At 36.5% G+C, this 25,136-nt stretch overlaps 1 protein-coding gene across 1 annotated transcript in view; it reads left to right on the top strand.

Moving 5' to 3' along the window:
* LOC113067228 (membrane-spanning 4-domains subfamily A member 4A-like) overlaps window positions 1-18,197 on the top strand; it is a 28,254-nt gene extending 10,057 nt beyond the window's left edge. Inside the window, exons 5-7 of the mRNA XM_026239551.1 lie at window positions 10,163-10,306; window positions 12,391-12,507; window positions 17,614-18,197. Of these exons, the coding sequence (XP_026095336.1) occupies window positions 10,163-10,306; window positions 12,391-12,507; window positions 17,614-17,685 (333 nt within the window). The 3' untranslated portion in view covers window positions 17,686-18,197. The remainder of the gene's footprint in view (window positions 1-10,162; window positions 10,307-12,390; window positions 12,508-17,613) is intronic.
* Window positions 18,198-25,136: the final 6,939 nt, after the last annotated feature.

The following is a 25,136-nucleotide window of genomic DNA, read 5'->3' as shown; positions in this document are numbered from 1 at the left end:
TCACACCACTTGTGGCGCCTCCGCTGTGGGCGAGATGAAGTCGTGGGGGTCGGTGATGGTGTAGGCCTCTGGAGCAGTCCAAGATCCTGCAGCTGTTCTGCGTGCGCAGAGTTTAACTCTAAAAATGCGGTTCAGCTGACATCCAGCAGAAGCTCACAAATGTATGCGTGCTTAAAAACAGTTAGACACTATGATGACGTACAAAAACACTGCAACTCACAAGACAAAAAAGACAGAGAGAAGCCGCTGCCTGTGGACGCGCCGCCATCCTGTTCAACATGAAAAAAAAAGTGAAAATAAAAAAACATGTTTTGAGTACAATCTACAAATTCCCCACAATGCAGAATAAAATGCACCGCAATGAAAGGGTGAAACATCTAGAGTGCAAAATCAACAAACCAACTCATACGCGCAGACACACACTTGTAAACAACTATGAAATAAGAGGTTAAAATCAGATCAGACCTAAAAGGATTAGCCTCTGATAAAGGATTCCTGTCAATTTGTGTTACATTTTTATAGAATTTTAATGTTTTCTGTAACAAAGTGCTTTCTGTGTTCAGGTTTGAATATAGTACTAGTGCAAAAAACAAAACTACACTTCAAACCATTTAAAACAACAAAAAATATAAACCTTGAAAAAAAGTAGTCTTTGTGAATGCCTTAATATACATTTAAACAACTAGGCAATTCACAAGCCTCTCTGTAGACTCCTATACAAGAATCTAGTGTGTATACCATGAAATAACAGGTCTGCTCTCACCAGGAGGAGCTATTCTGCTTTCAAATATAGGATATTAAAGGCCTAGTTGTCAGGGATCAGGCAAGCCTGGTCTCAACCAATCCACAACGCTCGCGTTCTCCTGAGTTCTAACCAGCCACACCTGCTCCGCATTAATGATCCAATCAGAGAACTATAAAACACTCACCCTACGTATTTGTCTCCTGAGCTCCTGACACTTCACTGCCAACCAGACGTAACGTATACTCACCCTTTTGTAACACTAACCTGTGTCCTTGTTCTGTTGCCCCCAGGACCCCGGAACACTCTATCGTTACCTGTGATCTAACAGTCTCTGTAGTCTTCTGTGTATATCCCGAGCTGGTATTAACTTCGGCCTCTGTAAAGGAAGAGAACAAATATGAGCGATCTGTGGCTGTGACACTCCTGAACCAAATGTACTCACCTGTCTAAGATCCAGTCCCCTGTGTTCATCGTACAGCCAGCACTTGAAACCACGAAGTATTCACCGAGCACTTAAATCACTAATAAACACTGTGTACTGAATTCACCTACCTTTGTCTCCCGTGCATATCCTGACAGAAGGCTTGATGAACACCGAAAAATGAATTCAGCACAGCGCTTCCGCAAATCCCACTTCCACGTTGGTGTATATGGCAAGTTCAGTCTCACGACCAGCGCCCTTCTCCGGTCGGGAGGAAGATTGCAATGGGTTTTTATTACAATGTTCACTCGCACTTGAGCAACACGCACACCAATACCCTACAGGGAGATCGAAAATTTCCTTCATAATACAACAACTGTCCGGAACAGCATTGAGATGGGCCGAAACTCTGTGGTTTCAGGAATCCATAATCACCTCCTCCTTACAGAATTTCATCGGCCATTTCAAGGAAGTGTTTGGACGCCCTGTAGGAGATTCTTCGGTCAACGATCAACTCTTAAACCTGCGACAAGGTAAAAGACCATCTCAGAGTATTCCTTTGAATTTCGTACTTTGCTCGCAGTGAGTGGATAGAATGAAAAAGCTCTTCTGACAGTGTATTGACGAGGACTAAACCCTGCACTCTGACTAGGGCTGGGCAATATGGCTTTAAAAAAAAATCTCAGATTTTTTTCACACCAAACCCGATTTTCAATTTTAATCGTTTTTTTTGGGTTGGTTGTAGTTTGTTTTTTTTGCGGGTGTGTGTGAACTGCGGTCTTGTTCTCTTCGTTGAGAGGCACACACTTCCCACTCGGCTGCATGCCTCTGTTTAAGATGCTGGAATAAATTTGTTGTGCTTGCTTGGTAGCAACGGCTTTTAAACACACTTTGCAATGTGGCGTTATTTGTTCTGTGTCTGACACTAAAAAAGCAAACCAATTCCAAACAACGGATGAAACGGTGCCTTTCTTTGGAACGAGCTCTGCGCTGTTAACTGCCATGTTGTCTGTATGCGGCTGTAAGGAAAGCGGGGGGAGGGCGAGCCAACTCTGAACTACGGAAGCCCAAGGGGAGAGCCGGTGGTGGAAGTTAAAGAGAAAACCGATTTTCATTAAAAACAAATCGCCCTTAACGTCAAATTCGAGTTAATCGATAAAATCGATTTATCGCCCAGCCCTAACTCTGACTACAGCTCGCCATATATGAAGACAATCTGGGGTTAAAGAAATTCATGCAACAAGTGTCACGGTTCATGAATGCACCATCTCCTGCTCGTCTCATGTTACGTCATGTTGATTGTTTCATGTGGGAGCTGCAGCTCATTCCACCAGCCTACTTAATGCCGGAACCACGCCTCCCCATTCCGGAGACCTACTCGGGTGAGCCGAATTTCTGTAGAGCTTTCTTAACACGATGCGATATGCACTTCTCTCTTCAACCCAGGACTTTCTCCAACGAACAAGCCAAGGTGGCATTTGTGTTAACCCTGCTCACTGGGAAGGGGGCATTATGGGGAACGGCGGTGTGGGAGAATCAAGATCCATGCTGTGCCTCGTTCCAGACACTCTCTGCCGAGAAGAAGCGGGTCTTTGATCGGGCCGTCGCTGGGAGAGAGGCGGCTAGGATGCTAGCTGAATTACATCAGGGAGAGCGATCCGTTTAAGACTTTTCCATCGAGTTCCGCACCCTGGCGGTGGAGTGTCGATGGAACGAGGAGGCGCAGTGGGACATGTTCCTGCATGGGCTGGCTGACCGCATCCAGAAGGAGATCTATGCCCTGGACCTTCTGACCTCACTCAATGGGCTCATTGAGCTGGCACTGAGGGTAGATGCACGACTGACACGAGTGGATCGACGGAACCTACCCAATTCCACAACGAGGGCTCAGACAGACGTACGAGTCAGCGGCGGGGACGCGGCCAGCCCCTCCTACGATCACGAGCCCATGCAGGCAGGGCGAGCTCGGCTTTCCCAGTAGGAGAAGGAGAGGCAGAGGTTCCTGGGTCTGTGCCTCTACTGCGGGGGGAACGGTCATCACGCCTACATCTGTCCGGTAAAAGGCCAAGCCCGGTAGTAAGTATGAGGCTACTATCAGTTGGGATCTTTTATTGGCCCATTCACTGTCACCAAGATCATAAGTCTGGTGGCAGTCCACATCAAACTTCCTCCTGCGTACAGGAGAATTCATCCCGCCTTTCATGTATCCAGAATAAAGCCTGTATTTCATTCTCTGGTGTTCCACCAGCTCTGCTTCATTGTGTCTTGTTCCTGTTCGGTCGCTTTTGGATTTACGAGTCATCACGCGGATTCCTCACCACCACCACCACCACCAGCGCACTCAATCACCTCCTCACCTGCCTGTACTGCCACTGAGGTCCCTGCGTCACCCACCATCATCCAGCCTGACGATACTTCTCTTAATAAACATCAATTACCTGCAACTGCTTCCTGTCCTTACTTCTGCCGTGACAACAAGCCCTCCGAGTTCACCTGAGATCCCAGTTCTTCTATTGGGATGCACACACCACAGATACTGCTCCTTGCCGAAACGTACCTGAAAAAACCCCTGAGCCACAGCCGGAAAAGATGCAAGTAGATTCCCAACCTTTATCCCCAGAAGAGCGAAATCGTTGGTGGGAGCTCAAACTGTGCTTATACTGCGGAAGTGGTGAACACTTTATACGCACCTGTCCATCTCGTCCTCCATGGTTAGTGGTGAGTTCGGTACTTCCTCAACCTTCTGTATCAATCCCACTAACCATATGTGCGAATCTGAGGTTTAGAGGTCTCAATGTTGAAGCTACCGCCACTGTTGACTCTGGATCGGCTGGCAATTTAATTTCAGGGAAATTCATTAAGACTCGTCGCCTCCAAAGGACCCAAACTCCAAATCCATACTCCATCTATGCAGTGACAGGCTAGATTATAAATAAAGGGTACGTGACATCACAGATAGCACCAATCACCCTCTGTGTTGAGCATAACCACCAAGAACAATTCATCCCATTCATTCTCACTTATAGTCGAGCTGAATTGATTCTAGGCCATCCTTGGTTGATCCAACATCAGCCTACAATAGATTGGACCACGGGGAAAATTCTAAAATGGGGTTGTAACTGCCATGTGATTCAAAGAGCATATTCCACACCATCCGTCGAGGACCATCCGGTCTCCATGTCTGTAAATTCCATATCAATTGAGAGCCCCAAAGAGAACCTATCTGTCAATGTCCCATCTTTTTTATGCCTCTTTTGCAGACGTCTTCAACCCCCTAGCAGCCTCCAAGCTTCCACCACATCGCCCCTGGGATTGCGCTATCGACCTAGGCTCGGTTCCCCAAAACTTACTTATCGTTTAGTAGTTCTTAACCTATTCCTTAACCTCTCTCTTAACCTTATGGCACGATTCCCAACACGTTCGTACGCTAAGTATATCTTCTGTAAGTCACACTTTCGTAAAGTTGGTCTGGACCATTCGTAAGCTCTTTCTTAGCGTTGTTTGAGCTCAAGACGCTAGTCGCCGCAGTCTTTATAAAGCAGCGCAGCACAGTACAAGTCAAACTATGGTATGTTGACAATATTGTGGCTCAATGATTTTATGTTATAGACATTTTAAATTATGTTCGCAATGGATACAGGCCTATTTATGAAGTTGACTTTGTGGTATCAGAACTTTATGGTGGTAAATAGCCTAGGCTTTTTCGTAATGAAATTAAAGCGAATTGGCAATCACTTTTGATCATTAAAATCTGGCAAACAATTTGGCTCTAAATTGTTAAGATCTATAAATGGGTAAGCATGTGTCCAGTAAGCAACCAACTATGGCAGCAATCCAACGTGTCCTTGTATAGAATCAAAAACGGCGCCGGACGTGGAGCCGTTTAGTCCATGTCAGACCTTCTCAGACCTGCACTTACCAGGCTAACGCGGCGGAATTTTGCTTTAAGCCCTGAAGTCCAGCTGCTTTCAGTTCTATTTTTTTTTTTTTTTTGCTACAGAGAGCTTCATTGAGGTCAATCGATGGATATTTTCAATGGGAAAAATTTATCATAATTATTGCATATATATTAATTAGTCCCATGCAGTACAAAACAAGAAAAAATATTATTGAACAAAAATATATTAGATTGATTTTACTGAAGAAAAAAAGTGTGGACCAGGAGTGTGACTCAAATGAGGAGTGCACAAGGGATCCAAGCACTGTGCTGGAATTACAGAAGAAAAAAAGCGTGGACCAGGAGTGTGACTCAAATGAGGAGTGCACAAGGGATCCAAGCACTGTGCTGGAATTACAGAAATAGTTTAGATTTTCTATAAATAAAACCAAAACAGGGCATAGAAAAGCAACAATAATATATATATATATATATATATATATATATATATATATATATATATATATGGTGGGCCGTTATCGGCGTTAACGCGAGACTCTTATCGGGCGAAAAAAAATATCGCTGTTAATCTATTCTCAAAGTTGGGTTGAGAGCTGGGTCTATACTAAGCAAGCTATGATGACTTTCACCTTGATATTTTATATAACCTACTGGCTGAGGCCAGCCTAAAAAGATGCTCAGGACAGTTGACGGGCCACTGCTGCGCATCGTCACGAAAGCTTATCTTTTTCACATGTTTTTAACTTTTAAGCCTTACCGTTTGTCGATTTAAAAATTAAAGCATCCAAACACAAGACGCAGAAAAGCTGAACAGAGTAGCTGGTTACTCGCGCGCTGTGTTCGGTGCGGAGAGAGAGAGAGCCGTGTATCACGGACAGCGACACTGAACCAAGCTCTCTTCTGCGAAGTTCTCCTCGAAGTCCCTCCTGCACCTGAACCAACAAATACAAATCAAAGTTTGAACAAACAAAAAGATGTGAAAGGGCCCACTTCAGTACTCGCGATGTTCAGGGCTGGGCTCACGCAAAAAAAAAAAGGCGTCTCAAAACACTTGAACATTGAACATTTTTCTCTTGTGCCGACAAATACATACAAAATATGTCAAAAATACCCACCTTGGAAATTATGCTCTAAAAAAACTGGGCCCGGTTTCCCGATAACGCTCACTCTTAGCGCGCTAAGAAGACCTCGAAAGATATATCTTACCAAAGTTGTTTATGTTCCTAAGTGTGTTCCCCGAAGTGTCCCTTAGGAAGCTTCTTAGCACGCTGCCTCTTACGTCCGACGTTACAAGAGCGCTGTCCAAAGTGAAGGTACTGAATTAGTTGGCATCGATTGCTCAGGAATCGATTTTCCACTTCACGCGAAGGTGCATTACAGCGTTAAGAAAGCAAATGAAACATTCCTCAAATTATTACAGTAACATTTATTTTAACATAGATTAAGTTATCAGCAGAATATAGACTATAAATTGAATTATCAAATGGTCAGTAATATGTTCACACGATAATGTTGTGACTGTTAGATGAACGGGGTATCCCTCGCTAATCATCCACCCTCCTTATCCCGTTGTGCCTCTTGTGCCGCTTCTTGACATGGGTTTAACGACTTATAAAAATGATAAAATACACTTTTATATTAATGGTAAGGTACTTTACAATAAGAATTGATTGGCAAGCAGCTGCATTTACTTCTGTTTAATGCGGTATTGATTGCAATTGGTTTATGTTTTTAATAAAAATGCAAGCTATATACAATGAACATAGAGAGAGAGAGTTAGATACAGAATATGCTGGGGAAGCAACGTAAAAAAGTGCACAAAGCCTCTCGTCAGAGGAACTTGAAGTCTTGCTGGACCTTGACACCAGGTCGGAGATCACACCCCTATGGTCCACTATAACCTGCACGTTTATGGCCGAGTATCCCTTTCGCGATAAGTAGCCTACGCCTGATCAATCACTGATGAATTGGCGATAGGGATGAGTGTGCCATCCACAGGATGTAATCCCCGGCATGGCGCAGAAGGGCATTGGTGACAGTGTGGACGCACTTCCACACCGAGGTCTTGATTAGGCCATAGACCTCTCCCACGACCTCGGGGAAGCTCTCTGTAGCAAAAAACCTAGCGCTGGAATTCCACCGCGTTATCCTGGCAAGCGCAGGTCTGAGAAGGTCTATAATGAGCTGTCTTGGGAGGCGATTTTTTTTTTTAATATAGCCACGTCAGGCAAAATGTCAAAAGGGCTTAAGTTTTGCCGAATAAAAAAATTGACATGAACTAAACGGCTCCGCGTCCGGCTCCGTCTTTGATTCAATACAAGGACACGTTGGATCGCTGCCATTAAAAAATAACATAAAATCATTATTGAGCCACAACATTGTCAACATACCAAATTTGACTTGTACTTCGCTGCGCTGGTTTCTAAAGACTGCTGTACAGTAGCGTCTTGAGCTCAAACAACGCTAAGAGAGAGCTTACGAATGGTCCAGACCAACCTTACGAAATTGTGACTTACAGAAGATATACTTAGCATACGAACGTGTCAGGAATCGTGCCATAAAGTTAAGAGAGTGGTTAAGGAATAGGTTAAGAACTACTTAGCGATAACAACGTTTTGGGGAACCGGGCCCTGTCTGTTATTTCTTAAGAGAAAGTAAACAGTTGAGGAAAAAAATGGGATGTGTATTATATTGGATGCGTTCATCGTCTCTTAAAGTGACCGTGCTTAATTTAGCTATTGGCTGCTGTAATGTAAATCCAAGAAAATGAAAATCACTCACTGCTCTTGACTGAATTACTTTGTAGTTTTAACAAGAATTAATGCACAGTCAAACCAAAAATTATTCAGACACCAGATATAATTTTTTTATATATTTGACTAGTAGGTACAGGACACTATAATACATTTATGTAAGTGAGTATATCAAAATTGAGTGAACTGTGACATATTATACCCAAAGAATCTTCATACAGTGAAGTACTAGCGAAATTGATAAATTGTATATCAAAAATTATTCAGCACCTTATAAAGCACCATGTATTGCTTATGTGTTCTTTTTCTGAATTGCTAATGCAACCTTTTCACACCACAGTCTGAACAAAATTAAGCATTGCTTGGTAATTGTTCAACAGAGTATTGATAGTTGTGTAAATATTGTCATAATAACAGTTGTCTGTAGTTTGGGCTGATTGTAATCCATTACATACATTTCTATCAAAGTTAGGACATTATCAAGACAAATTTGTTCTGACACAGTTTAACTCTAAGTTCTTGTCATATTTTAGAACCATTTTACAAGCGATAGCAAATAAACTGTAATAATGTGAGAAATGTTGAAGGTGTCTGAATAAATTTTGGTTTGATTGTATATTTCATTTTTACATTGAAGACTATCCAGTGCTATTTTACATTTAATTATTTAGTTTCTGTACCTTGACACCTACAAACTTGAAAAAAACCTTAAACATTGTGTAAATAGCACAAATAAATAAAAACGTACGAACATACAAATTAAACAATTTCAAACAGGGCCCATTGGTACAACCTTAACTGGGGCCCCACTGACCCAAGCTACGGCCCTGAGTGCAGAAGCAGCACGGACTCATACTCGTTGTGCTTTCACACAGGACGCGTTTGCAGTCCGCTACTCGGTACGTAAACAATCGATCACCTGGAACGCACTGACGGACCGCAACCGTATGAATGCTGGAATCCGTTAACATAGGTGCGTAAAAAAATATGAAACGCATAAGCACTGCAGACGGATTATGTGTGAAACAGGCGTAAGGTTGTTTGCACCTTGTGCAATGTGGAATTCGTTTACAGCTTTCTCAAGCAGTTTGTGATGCATTTTGGAAACAGGAGATGAGCCCCTGGTCTAATGTACCACCTGGCTTGAGAAACCCGTTCTAAAAGACTTACTTTTAGTCATTATTTTATTTGGGTAGCACACATATTCTGAATGTTTTCATCAGAATTCAAATGAGCCATTTTAATATAGATTAATCTAGATTCATTCCAAGATTACAGTGAGATTAATCTAGATTAAAAAAAATGTATCTATGCCTACCACTAATTTTTACACAGAACATGACAGATGTAAATATAAAACATACCTGGGACAAACACGACCAAAAGCTGGTTAGTGTAGGCTACAAAGCATCAACGTTGCTCAGAAATCTTAAATTAAATCAACATAGATTCGGAGTTCACAAGCAGGTTAACATACACACGCATCACATTTAATCATCGCAAATAACACATTTGACTCTACTGACAGAACCAGGAACTGACAGGCAAATGAAGTAAACTTGTGTGTAATATTAGAGTCCAACCTTGCATTTGAAAAGAATCTAAACTCCGTTGGTGACACAGCGCTTATTGATGCGACTTACCAGCAGTGAGAGATGTGAGACTCTGCTGCTAATGACATAACTCCGCCCACAATATCATACACACAAATGTGAGTGACTCAACAGCCACCCAGTGTTGAGTTTCCCCCAATTAATGCATGAATTTAACAGCATTATTTAAACTCCATTACATATGTATATATATAATGGTATATATACAGATAATGAACGTACACAGGCCCTCTGCCGGAGTGTTACTTGTTCTCGAGTCAAGAACCGGTTGCATGGTTTTTTCAGATCACCAGTACACTGAACCGAGAACTGTTTCTGTCGTACGCGTCCGATTCGTGAACCGAGGAGCTGATGATACTGCGCTTGTGTGATTCAGCGTGAAGTAGACTGACACACAGAGCACGCCTGAACCGAACTGATTCTTTTGGTGATTGATTCTGAACTGATTCTGTGTTAGTGTTATGATCTCTGTCCACTGGAACGCTATCGCTTTTAAAATGGGTTATTTAAAACAATTACTTATCAAACAGATGGAATTAGAAATAAAGGCCTGCCTCTAATAAAAGCCTGCTTCAAATAAAAGCCTGTTACCTTCTGCAGTTCAGGTAAATAAAGGGCCCGGCTTTTATTTGAGGAATTACGGTACTTTTTCTATCTACAGTATCATGTTAATACTAGGTTTTACAATGTTGGCAACTTATTAATCTGTTTCTGTTGTTTTTCTTCCTATAGATGAAGGCTTCACATGGACTGAACATTTTCTGTATTATAACCGCAGGCATTGCCATTGTTTTAATTTCACTGGATTTGGCTTTAGGGGGATTCAGCACTTGCTACTACAGTTATAGCTGTGATGATTCAGACAGAAAGTATAAGGTGTGTCAGCAAACTTTATATTCACATTTATTTAGTAATTACTGTAAGATCTCTGTGTGGTCAGTACACAAGCATTAATCTGCACTCATCTGTTCACTCTTATCATTTTCAGAAGTAGTCTTTAGATAATTAAATTAAATTTAAGTTTATTTGCATAGCACTTTTCACGATGCAAATCGTTGCAAAGCAGCTTTCCAGAAAATTAAAATTTCTACATTATATTTACCAATAGCTTATCAGTGGTGACTATCTCAAGTAGATATTTACAGTGCAAGAAGTCATTGGCATTATTCATCAATTGTAAACTCAGTCAAGTTTGAATTATGAGAGCCAGATTTACTAACAGCTTGTGTCAGTGAAAAGACTATTTTGGTGTAAAAATAAAAAACAAGAAAACTACTGTTTACTTAAGACCGGTAGTGAGAAATTAGCGATGGAAAGGCATTGACGCAGTTGTTACTGCAACTGACATTACTGCAGATAAATTTGTAGGAGTTTACATTTCAGAGACAACATTTATGTGAGGATACTTTTTAAAGGCAACTTAAGGTTTGCGCTAGTCAATTTACTGGTATCTCCACCATAATTTAATTTAATGTCCACAAAATGCATGTCTTAAACCAGATGCTAATGGGGTTATTACACAACAGAATTCAGTATTCTGTTAAACAGGTCTTGTCACTTTTGGTTCAAGAGTTTTGTATGTGCTTCATTAAACATGGAGCTGTTTTACTCAAGACACCTTCAAAGGAGTTACCAAAGATGATCAAAACCAATGTCCATCACATATACAGACTATCTAAAGGTTTTTAAAAATTGTTTTTAAATTCTTTTCATTAACAATTTGATATTAAAATTGAATAAAATGTCATCAAAAATGTGTAATGTGATATATCATGGTAATGGATATGCACAATATATTGTCATTGTGGGCACTTCTAAATACCGTGAGCAATTATACATTAAAAATTACTCCGACTTTGGAAAGCATTTTAAGAATACTATTCCCATCAACAAGTAAAAATGCACAATACTGCTGTATGCTGCTTGAAAGACGTTTGCTCTGATGTAAAAGCACGCATGATAGATGCGCTGAATGAAATCACATTCACTCTCCGACAGCAGATGGAGATAAACTGCAGAAAGTGCAGCCCTTACCTGGAAACCCCATAAATAAAGCAGCTGCTACTTTCTAAAATTAAATATATTTAAATAGCCATTCAGATTTGTGTATTCACTATGGTGTTCATCACAGCGCCAAATATTTAAATATTTAGACTTTTTTTTTTTTCATTTTAATCTGGACTAAAACATGCCCTAGATATTGTTTGAGAGTGTTTTGATTCTTGATTGTTCATTTACACTTTACATAAGGCCTGATTAGTTAACATTAGTTAACTCATTAGTTAACAAACTGCCAATGAATATCTTCTGAACATTCATTAATCTTAGGTATTCCAATACTTAATAACATGTTGTTCAAATCAAAAGTTGTAACTGTGTTATTTAATTAGCTAACTTGAACTAAAACTTGTATTTTTTAACAAAGATTAATAACTTCTGTAGCAAATGTAGCGATTGCTCATTGTGAATCTTAATGCATTAAAGGGATAGTTAACCCAAAAATGAATATTTGATGTTCATCTGCTTACCCCCAGGGCATCCAAGATGAAGGTGACTTTGTTTCTTCAGTAGAACGCAAATTATGATGTTTAGCTTCAGGTGTTGCAGCCTATCAGTCGTAGCATGCTTGGCAAATGGTAATGGAATCTATGAGAGAGAAAAAAACATAAACAGACAAATCCAAATTAAACCCTATGGCTCACAATGATACATTGATGTGTAAAGACACAAAACAATCAGTCTGTGCAAGAAACTGAACAGTATTTATATCTTTTTTTTTTACCTCTGATTCACGCAGTGTCCATACTGTTAGAACTCTTGAGAACACGTTTACAGTACAAAACAATTGAGGCATCAACTTCTTCTTGCTTTAACTCCTAATTGAGAATTTAGATAGAGTGTTAATGGGCCATTTGAGAGAAAGGAGTCTCTAATTGTGTTCATGTTGATTTTTCTCTCAGAATCTCTTCAGAGGAATCAGAGGAATATTCCTGATATTTGCCTTGCTGGAGTTTATCATCTCCATGTATCTGTTAACATTTGCCCGTAAAGAAAAAGCCTGCCGTTCTCGTTCTCAGGTGAGTAATATCAATTTCTGTAAAAAATAAATAAAATAAATAAAATAAAAATATATAAATAAATAAAATACAAATATTTGTGAAATACTCCAGTCCACCCTGTTACATTGGTGCTACTTGACCTTTAACCCTTTGAGGTCTAAGGGTATTTTTGGGGCCTGGAGAAGTTTTGTCATGCCCTGACATTTGTGCTTTTTTCAGTTTCTTATAGATATCTAATGGTAAAAGTGTAATCTCACTGTAATCAGCACAAACTGGGCTATAATAATATGTGAGTAGCATGTATGTACATAAAAAAAATGTTATGCGTGGTTAGTGAAAAACTAAAAATGTGAACTGGAGCTTGTAGCCTAGAATTTTTCTTTCTAAATTATGTGAAAATCATATTGTTTACTCACTTACAGAAAACAATATATTGATTTAAATTTTCTGAGACACTTTTTGTGGGTAAGAGTCTTATGTGAGTAAGTGTCAACTACCATGAATATCATTGTGATTTACACCTGAGAAGACAAAGGCTCGCATAATGAGCTGCATAATGAGCCTCTCAGTCAGCTGTGTCACTGTGAGTGAGGAGTTAAAAAAGAATTTGAGGACAAAATAAATGTATATCATTTTATGTTTGTAGTTTATTTAGAATATATTTAATTATCCCACAACATAATTTAATATCCACTTGGGGGAGCAGTTAAACAGTTTATTAGGAACAATCAAAGCTGACTTTCAAACTAATTTTTTGCATCATTACTCCAGTCACACAATCCTTCAGAAATCCTTTTAACAATCTGATTTTCTAAAAAAAAACAAAAAACATTTATTGTTATCATTATAATTATTATTATTAATAATGTTGAAAAGAGCTGAGAATATTTTTTCGAAAGAACATCAGTTTGTTACATTTGTTACAGTTATCTATTTGTTACATTTATATTATTTACATCAATATTTTGAATGGTATAGTATTGTATTTGATATTGAAACTTTATAATGTTTCATTTGATTATACATTTAGTCAGGAAATTTGTAATGTTTGTAAAAGGTCTAGTAAAAAGTTTATACATTATGTGAAAACTAGTACAAGTATATAAATAAATAAAAAGAGACTTACTCATGTTTATGATCTCTCCTGAATAAAGTGCTTCATTCTTTTTTCTGAGGAAATCCAAATCTCAAATCCTGAGGTAATCCACATCCCATCTTTTTGGGGTGAATTATGTCTTATTCCTCTCATCGCGAAGCAAACAGTAAAATAAAAAATCTTGAACAGTCTGGCTGCTTTTTCTTATAATATAATAGTAATAATAAATGTTGAGATTATTAATCAAAAAGCTAGTCTAATTTGTTTGCAAATTCTGTGTTTCAGCATGTCTAATTATTTGAATGCATAAAAAAGCTTATGATTTTTTCCCCCCAAAAAAATCTGTGTTGTGTATGAAAAAAATTCTGGTTATCAAATCAAGTCATGAAACATTAATTTAATTTGCCTTTTAATTACTGAAAATTAAGCAAACTTATTTTTTGGCAAACAAATGGGATTTACTATTAAAATTAAAACATGGAAGAAATGTTGTGTGGTTATTCCTTGAAAAATAATGTTTGTTTCATTTTAGTAGTAACAGTAGACTATGTACATTCTGATGAACAATAGACTACAAAACCAAACCGGACTTTAATTTTGATGGGTAGCCGTGAATACCCTTACAGTTCTAATGGTCAGATGCTCATGAATTCTCTCAGAGTAGTTTTGGAGATGCTGTTCATGTGTTTACATCCCCATTAAGTGACAAGGCAGATGCTGAAATCACTGCGAGCGTCACGCTCTTCAGTAACGTTATATGTGCAAAAAAAAAGAAACCTCGCATTTGTGCCATTCATTAACAGAGTCATGCAGGACATGCAGGAATCATATTTAAATCGACTCTTACGGCTTTAAAGTTATAGATAATAGTCCATATCATGATTTGATTTAAGTGTAATGACCTACTTTTGATCAATTAGTTCATTATTCTTGTATTCTTGAACACTTGGTAATTATCTAATCAAAATAAAAGCAGTGGCTGAGCCTAGGAGAACTCACCTTTGTCACACACTCTTGGAAGAGTCACGTTCAATTAAACAGTTAATTAAACAAAAAAAAACAGTTTAATTATTCACCAAACAGACACAAGTTTACTTCAAGAATGAACAATGAGGCATAGATAAGTTTGAAGTTCATTGGAAAAAAAAACTATCTATATGATCTATATTATAGCTCTATAAATGAAGCATACAGACTTTATTAAAGCCACAAAAAGACAAACATTTCAATATAAAATGTATTATGTACATTAACAATGGTTTGAGGTGAATGTAATGTAATTGAAGATAAAACCATGTGAATGGCGCTCTGAGGCGAGACAGGATTTCCTGTCAGCTGCATTTAAATCACACTGTATAATGAAAACAGACCCTTCTCAGCCACTCCAGCAACGGACACAACCCGGAAAACTATCGGCATGGATTTTTGCTTTTTTCATCAATCAACTATGGACAAAACCGATACATCGGTCGACCTCTAGTCATAACAGTTTTTTCTTCTCCTCATTTTGGAATTATTTATTGGTGGCCTATTATGCCCTTTTTACAAGATGTAAAAGAAATCTATGATGTTCCCAGAATGTATGTGTATGTGAAGTTTTAGCTCAAAATAACCTACAGATAATATTTTTATAACTTGTTAAAATTGCCAGGTTTAGGGTATGAGTCAAAACATGTTTTTATTTCTCTCTTTAAATGCAAATGAGCTGGTGCTCCCGGCCCTCTTTCAGAAGAGGGTGGATCTTCAAGAGCTCATACTACGGCATATCAGCAAAAACATTCTCACGCACAGAGAATTAGGGATGGGGTATACACTTATTTCGATACTTTTAATAGCCAGTATCATCAGCATATATACCGATACGATACTTCTAAACTGAACTTTTAAATTATGAAGTTCATTAAAATATTTAGAATACAATGGGTAATAACACCTACTTAACTTCATATTTGAAATGCATTTTAACATTCAATATGACTTATAAGCAACTTATTAGGTAATGTTTTTTGTTAACAATATGATCAAAATAAGTTTACAGTAGTGGTAACCATGGAAATCTACAAATACTATAGTTAAACTATGGTCTCTTTAGGTTCATTGTCATAAGGAACTGCCATTATTTGGCTGTTGCATGCATAAAATGTAACATTTTTATTCAGTGTATGATCTATACAGAATAGAACATGAGCAATATCAACTTTTAACATTCAAATTTAAATAAATGTACTGCAAAAACTAGGGCACAGTTTCAATATGTTTATTGTGAAATAACTCAAGTTTTTTTCTGCATTGTTCTGGGATGCCGTTCCCAAAAATATAAATGCTTTCTTGTTATAGGCTACTTTGGGGAAACAAAAACTCTATTTAAATCAGAAGTGAGTGAATGCTCTTTGTAATTACTTGATTCTGCCTTGCAACATTTGCATGTGTTTGGTTCAGATGAGCAGGAAAATCCCTCCCACACTGCTAACATAGGTTATATGTCCAATTTAATGCATATTGTATGCATTATTTTTTGTTAAACTAAATCACTGGGAAATATAAAGACCTTAGTATCAATATTTTTTTATTTTAGTATTGATACTTTCAATACTTGCATCAGTATTGATATATCGATACTTCAGGATGGGTTGGCCTTTGCAAATAAACATTACACTATTAGTGCAAGCCTGTTATCATTCATCTAATTGTACTGAGCATAATAAATGTGTTTTTATGAAGTACGTTTGTATTACATTAATTTCACGTTGCCTTTGCATAATATCACAAAATGTTAAATAAAAAAAATAACCGTTAGTCCCACTTGTGATTATAAACTCGACAAATTCAAGAGATCACTTCACATTTCTTTAATATGCAGTTTTTAACTATCACATTCATATTTAAGATCATTCTGCTTGCATGTGAAGACAGCTTCAGTGAAAACCCACTCTGAACCCATCTCTTTTAGAGAACTACAGACCAGTTTCCCTTCTTCCTTTCATTGTAAAAACACTTGAATGAGCTGTGCTACTTAACGCATTACTTAAATTGCTGGATCTGTCCACTGCTTTTGACACGGTTAACCACCAGATCCTCCTTTAAACCCTATTGCCGAAGGGTCTCTCAGGAACCACACTCCGGTGGTTTGAGTCTTACCTCTCAGATAGTTCCTACAAGGTATTTTGGAAAGGTGAGGTGTCCATCTAACTACTGGGGTGCCTCAGGGCTCAGTTCTTGGACCACTTCTCTTCTCTGTCTACATGGCATCATTAGGTTCTGTCATTCAGAAACATGGCTTTTCATACCACTGCTATGCTGATGACACTCAGCTCTACCTCTCATTCCATCCAGATGATCTGATGTTTCTTTGGGTACATGCTGCACAACTCCTTGTTCAAGCTCTTGTTCTGTCCAGGCTGGACTATTGCAATGCTCTCTTGGCAGGTCTTCCAGCCAGTTCTATCAAACCTTTACAATTAATACAGATAAATTTTTAATGAGATGAAAAGAAAACATGTTACACCTCTGTTTATCAATTTGCATTGGTTACCAAAAGCTGCTCGCATAAAATGCAAGGCATTGATGTTTGCCAACAAAACCACTACTGGCTCTGTACTCCTTTACCCTAAATTCAGCTGAGTCCTTAGCAATCTCCAAGAACCAGCTTAAAACACATCTCTTCCATCTTTATTTGACCCTCACTATTCTACACTATTCTATTCTTTAAAAAAATAGAACTACCTTTCTAATCTTTTTGTATTCTATCCATTTTTCCTTTATTATAAAAATATAAAGAAGACCTATAACACTAGCTTTCTTTATTCTTTTTCTATTCTATTAGTTTTCTTTTTATGTATTATATTATTTAAAAGTAATACGCTTGCTGCGTATTGTTACAGCACTCATTGCTCTTTTGTTGTTTTTTATTGCTTCCATTGTCCTCATTGGATAAAAGCATCTGCTTTTGACTAAATGTAATATATATATATATATATCACTGAGAAAGGAAGTTGATCATAATCTTTTTTTTTTTTTAAATCTTGCAGATACCTGTGGTAAGCAGTTATTCCATTCATGAACAACCTGCAGACGCTCCTCCACAATACAGTGAAATATGAATTTAAAAAATAAAGTGGACAGTGTTTCCTTATGAAAACAAATATGGCAGTTTAATGTGATGTAATAAATAATACATTTATTGTTAAATATTACATCACATTATACTTCCATATTTGATAAAAGAATAACATTGAATATGTACATTATAATAAGTAAATATATTTTAACCTTTTTCAATATATGATAAGCATCGATTTCTTATTGTCACACCCCAGAAATGTTGGTTGCTTCTCCCTCATGCACCCATGGCCTAGTTTTTCCTGATGTCATTCAGTTCACCTGTCTTGTTAATTTTCATCTTTTGCCTGCGTATTTAGTTCTAGTCTGTCCTGTGTTTCCTCATCCTGTGTTCAGTTGCGCATGTGTTACTTGCCTGCCTGATGTGGATAACTTTTGTGTGGATTAATTAAAGATGTTATTCTTTTTCTTCATGTGCTTATTGTACACTGCACCCTTGACACTTGAGTATTATTCAATATTTTGTAATATATTAATGCAATGTATTATTCAATATTTTTTCAAAATAGTTAACCCCTTACTAGTCTCCCCATCCATTTTTCGGCATGGAGACAGAAATGACATACCCAAAATAAAAAGGTTTCTGCTCATGATTCTTTCTGACTAGATACATAATCAACATATGTTCACAATGCTGACACTCCAAAAAGTTTACAGGAATCAGAATTACTCAGACTGTTATGATAATAGAGATATATAAGTTCAAACATAAAAATAAACATATAGCTGCATGCAGCGATGGCGGGCTCAAGCCATTAGTGCAAACGCCACCCCGGTGGCATCCCGTAAAATGTGCCCAGCGAGCATATGCATTTATAGTAACCCTCTGGCTGTCAGGTTTTAAGGGATATAGCAATTAAAGGGTTAATCAGAACCATCAAGACTTTGAAAACACAGACACAGAACAATATTCATTAAGAAACTGAAATTAAATGATTAATAACTATTTAAGTGTAAATATATAAATATTATAATTTAGATAAATGATAATAGTTGAGTTAATAACTGTTTTATTAACACATATTCCTGCTGTAATTCATGATAAAGTCATTTTTTTTATATAAAAAAATTAGTAGTTGCCAGCCATCTATTTTTTTGAGCTCATCTAAAGTAAGGGACTGTTTATACATTTAAATCACTCACAAAGGAGATTTAAAGGACCATTCATCTTCCAAACTGAAAAGTTAAACACAACACAGAGGGATACAGAACACAGAAATATTTTTTCAAGATGCATAATATGAAACTGTACAGCTGTACACTTGATAAAAAAATTAAATATCATCAAGATCAAATCTACAAATCAAACTCAAACTGGCTGAAACGGTTTAGACCATTGCCTTTCACCATGTGTACCATATCAGATCTCAATGAACAATACCCGATGAATATGGACGGTTAAAAGCAGCTTCTCTCCACCTGGAAACAGGTGATAAATGATAGGAAAAAAGGCCATCAACAATATATCAATAAACAAAACGAGATTCTTTTTTTTTTTTTTTTTTTACTTTTCCAATAACTTCTTATTTCGTCAAAAAAGGAGACAAAATGTTATTAGAGACTGCTCAATACACACCTCTACTATGTAAGCTTTCATGAGTGCGGTTGCCAGATGTGTGTGTATATATTTTATGCCCGGTGTTTTTTGCTTATTTTGCAATCTGTGCGCACGCTCTATGGAGCTATTATTATGACAAAATGATTTGAATTTGAATTGTGTAAATTTGAATTATTTGCAAGTGTAATCTAATAAAATAGAATTTTAGGTGGTAGTTTAAATAGTTCTGAATTTGATTTTTTTAAACGAATATTGAACATTTGAAATTTAACAAACTGAAATGTTATTATGGCTGAATTTTATAGACATGTATTTTCAAACAGCTAGTTTTTTTGTTCTGAATTCTTATACTGCAAATATTCATTTAAAAAAAAATCTGATTCAAGTTTTCAAGATGAAGAAATTCGGAACTTCAAATTCAGTTTTCTAAAATTCAATGTCAAAAATTCAAACTCAAAAATTCAGATCTTAAAGAAAGTAGGTCACAGGTCATCCACAGGGAAGAGTAGATGATCTCAGAAAAGTTTGGCCATTTGGGGACTGCGGAAGTTTTCCAGCGCGAACGTGGTGGTGGTTCAAGAGGTTGCCACTCTCTGACTCTGATCATGAATCGCCCGGTGTTGTGTTATATTCGGTTCCGTGAAAAACTGTTCCCGTGGGTGGAGTTAACATGAATATTCATTAGTTCCCTTATTGTGGGCGTGTCCTTGAAACAACGTGCAAACGAATGGAACTGAAAATATCAGTGCACGCTTGTCAAATCTCTATTTGATTTAATGGATTGTTTTGAACAGGTAACGAAGTATCAATGTTAAGTATTAATTAGCATTAACTGCAACAGTGCCAAAACAATGGATAGTTTGTGTAATATGATACATTGTCTTTCATGTTTTGCTTGATTGATTACAGGCACACAGAAAAACAATCAATAAGATAATATAGCCTATCTTACCTAATTTTTACTGTTTGGTGTATTTCGCTTTTTATATATTTCATTTGTGGAGCTTTTTTTAATAATAGTTTGCTTTGATTAGACTACCTAGTTGTCATTGGAGAGAGACTAGTACAATTTGTATACAAAACCTGAAAAAAACCCACTACAAATGTATCTGTGTCTTAATAAAATCGGTGTGAGCATCCAGTGTCATGCTTTCTTTAATCTTTTTTTTTATAACCAGTTTTTTACCAGCCTTCACAGCCCCATCAGTCTATTTATTATTAAAAATGCAAATTTACTTCTGTCACATATTTTATCCTATTACTAAGATTTTAAAGTCATGCAACATTGAAACAACATGTGAGTTAATTTTTATATTTAAATGAACAGTCTTAAAATGGACATTTTTCTTTGTTGCATTGAGTTAATAGTCAAATACAGAGCTTAACGCTTTAGACAACCTGAGAAAGAACTACTAATAATAAATATAATAATAATGAATATCATAAGCATATATTGCATACATTGTATCTGTATGTCTAAGCATACCTTGTGTCTGTTCTTTGACCATAGGCACTGAAAAACAAACTCATCATGTCATGTTTAAGAATAGTGAATAGTGATCCATTGTGTAAATAATGTTTAACATTTGAAAATCTTATTCAAAATAGTTTTTCACATTTTACAACTATTACATAGAATGAAACCCAAATGTTTCTTTGTCAGCCAAACTCTGTTCTCCTGTCGCTTACCGAAATTAATATCCTCGGAGATTCATTAAAGTTAATATTTCAATAATTTAACAACACTCTTTAATGTTGACAGTTCTCTGATGTGTATTAATAGTAACATGGCATAAAGGTTAACAATTAACATGTTATCTTTAAGTATGTTTACGGTTTAAAAATATACTAAAAAAAACAATATTGTAGAAAACAAATATTACATTCATTAAATGTTTCTCTGACAAGTACAGAAGTAATTGCTTTATGAATATAACTCAAATTGAAACGACAAGGAAAGTTGTGTGAAAGTAAGCATGGAATGAAGCAATGCAAAATGAGGTGAGTGTCTGAGATATTTATTGTCTCTGGATGAAAACAGCCTCCATGTATGTCCAGTTCATACAATGATCAGCTACTGTACCAGTGACTTCAGCTCTCTTATCCAGTCTGAAACAGACAGTGACTTTACATGAGGATCAATATATGTGGAAACATCACAAAAGCAAATCAAAGCCATATTATAACATTGGTGTTGATGAGACACATGATTTCTTATCCAAATTTAAAAATAATATTTTTGGAGTAGCTGCTGACCTATGTCCAAGAAGACTACATAACACTACTTTAAGGTTTATGCACCATTTTATATAACCAATTAGAAATTAGATTGATTACAATATTGACATTTTCACTGCAAGTAAAATTTTTAGGTAACAGAAACTCTGTCTACATACAAACTAAACTTTTAATAAATGATACAGGATAGCTAGCCTATAGCTATATTTATTAGGCGGCATATATATTTGTTTCAAGCATTGTCATGAATACATTGCAGTAATAGTAACCAATAGCCTAACTTAGCTAATCATACTATTCAAACAGCAATTAATGCCCCACAAATGAAATGTATAACAATCTAAACACATACAAAAATATGATTAAGAAACTATATATCCCAAGGTTAGCATAGGTTATTCGCTTATTGTTTTTCTGTGTGCCTTCAATCAATCAAGCAAATCAGCTTACAGACGATTAATATTACACAAACTGCATTGTTTTGACACTGTACAAAAACAGTTTTTCACGGGAACCGAATATTACACAACACCGGACGCGAACGGTGCGACGTGACCCGTGAAATCCCAACAGCACACGGATTCCCCTCCTATTTCTGACCTAGTCCCAGCTCTTTACAACAGTCGCTTCAAGCACTGTGTTGCGTCGCGCCGCTCGTGCCCTGTCTGTGTAACTTAGGCCTAGTAGACACGGTGGCGTTTCTAATCAATTTGACACAAAATATACTTTAAAACAAACACCAAAGACCGCTTAGACAAATGTCTCATGTGCTGAGAACGCTAACCTAACATATAAACACAAAATCATTTATGTTTAAGAATCACCTACCTCCGGGCGATTCATGATCAGAGTCAGAGAGTGTTCGACTTTTCGACTTTTCTGAGATCATCTACTCTTCCCTGTGGATGACCTGTGACCTACTTTCTGTAAGATCTGAATTTTTGAGTTTGAATTTTTGACATTGAACTTTAGAAAACTGAATTTGAAGTTCTGAATTTCTTCATCTTGAAAAATAGAATCTGAATTTTTTTAAACTGAATATTTGCAGTATAAGAATTCAGAACAAAAAAACTAGCTGTTTGAAAATACATGTCTATAAAATTCAGCCATAAAAACATTTCAGTTGGTTAAATTTCAAATGTTCAATATTCGTTTAAAAAAATCTAATTCAGAACTATTTAAACTACCACCTAAAATTCAATTTAGTTATATTAAAATTGCAAATAATTCAAATTTACACAATTCAAATTCAAATCATTTTGTCATAATAATGGCTCCATAACGCTCCTCATTGCAGAAGTAACGCTGCCGATGACCTGAAAACACAGAAAAACAGGCTGGAGTTTAGTGATCAAAACCTGAAATGCAAAAGTACATTTCTCAAAATGACAGCAATCATTTTTTTATCAGTTTAATCATTATACAGCATGACAGAAATGTGACTAATATTTCATTAACTAAACCGCTCATACATTTAATTGACTCTAAACTTGACTAAAGTAAAACAGGACAAGATTGACTAAATATGATATTTAAAATGTACATTTGAGTAAGACTAAGAATAAATAAAAAATGGCTGCAAAAAATAATACTGTACGGTTAATTAATAATACATTTATTGCTAAAATCTCAAGTTTTCATTGACTACATAGACTAAAATACTTCAGTTTTTGGATTAAAACTACACTAAATGTTAAGACTTTTAGTCATCTAAAACTACATAGCATAAGGTTGACTAAATTTAATAAAAACTAACAAGGACATTTTAAGACGGAACTAAGACTAAAATGAAAATAGCTGGCACATGTAACACTACTGTATACCATCTAGCCTTAACCCACTTATACTGCTGAAATGTAACTATATAATCAGTGACATTAAATGGTCTTAAAATTACAATAATATTTTATCTCACAATAATTTCTGGGTAACTATATCTCCAAAAAATAAATAAATTGACCCATGGACAGGTGGTTTAAACTCGAAAAGCAATCTACCAATGGACCTGGCACACCAGACTTTGGAATTATGTATACATAGTTAATATATGTATAAATATATGAGGTGGAGAATGACCTTTTTTGTGGGTTGTCTCATTTTACTAGGATTACTGTTAAGAAAGACCTAACAATCATTTAAAAAAGATTTTAAGACAGTGTAATGTGCAGTGTAATGTCTATAATAGACCTTTATGTAATAGATGAAGTGAAGGAACAGGAATGTAACCCAATAAAAGGACTTTAAAAAGGTTGCCTGGTCTGATGGGTCTTGATTTCTGTTGTGATGTTCAAATGTTGTGGTCAGAATTTGGCAACAATGGATCCAACCTGCCTTGTATGTAAGGTTCAGTCTGGTTGTGATAATGGTGTGTGGGATATTTTCTTGGCGTGGTTTGGGACCCTGAGTACCAGTTGAGCTGGTTAAATAGTTTAAATCAAGCATCGTTTAAACAATTTCAATTAAAAGATGCTAACATTGTGTTCTATGATGAGGAACACATACACCTCCGCTTAGAGCTCAGAAAAAGTTGTCCAGGGTTTCATGACCCTTTAAAGAAATAGTCAATCATGAATTCTCTTTGATTTCTATCCTCAATGCCCTCTGGAGAGCCTACCGCCCATAGATTGTGTCGCTTTGTTCGGGACACTAAATTGTCTAAAGCAGCATTTAATTACATTTTTAAGCTTTAGCAGCATGCTGTTAATTTGGCCTTTAACGAAGTGACTTCATTCCCCAACTCCGTAATCCTGCTATCAATGAGGGCCTTTTCCAACTCAGAAATAGTGGTGGTATGAGAGGCCAAAGTGCCGTGAATATTATCCAAAGATGTTTGTAAAGGAGACAGGGAAGGCTTGAGAAAAGTGGTAAATTCCTCTGTTAAACTTTGCTTTGACTTCCCAAGCTGCTCTGTGTTAAAGGAGCAGTTGCTGCCGCCCCCGTGTCAGGTACCTGGAATTCTTTACAAGATGCTACTTGTTTTTAAAAACTGCCAGGTTTATTAGTCTTGCCCATGCCTGCTTTCACTCTGCTCCCTAATATCACTTAAGACACTTTATCAAGGATTGGAGCACAGACAAGGTGCAAACTCTCACTTCATCGTGAAACCAATAAATTTATACAAATAAATGTGAATTGAATAAAACTTGCATCTTTTTTTCTCTTCTCCATGTCAGTAGGAAAACCTTACATTAATTCTGCTTTCTGTGAGTGACTGGAGCATTCCCATACAGCATAATAAACTATATGATTAATAGTAAAAAGTATGTTTTAAGTTATAATAAATAATTATGAAGTAAGCAAAAATCTAAAACATTAAAAAAGATACTTTTTCCCTTAAAAAAAAGATTTTATTTTCCCTTAATTTTATAATTCACTTATTTTGAATTACATTTTTTAAGACAACACACTAATATAACCAACTATTTCAAAACATCAGCAAACACAGCGTCTTTAACCCAGGTAACTTAATCTTGAAATGTTAACAAGGCAAGCAGCAAAAGTTTAACACATTAATCCTCATTACGTAATTTATCTTTTAAAAACAACACCGATACACGTGTTGATGTATTGTAGAAGTAATGTTAATAAATAATTTTAATCACAGTTCTATCTCTATAACTCAATGTATTCTTTGTC

This window comes from Carassius auratus, chromosome 4 (genome assembly GCF_003368295.1).
Source record: "Carassius auratus strain Wakin chromosome 4, ASM336829v1, whole genome shotgun sequence".
NCBI lineage: Eukaryota > Metazoa > Chordata > Actinopteri > Cypriniformes > Cyprinidae > Carassius > Carassius auratus.
Note: the sequence above shows the minus strand (reverse complement) of the source record. Positions and strands in the feature narration are given on the sequence as shown.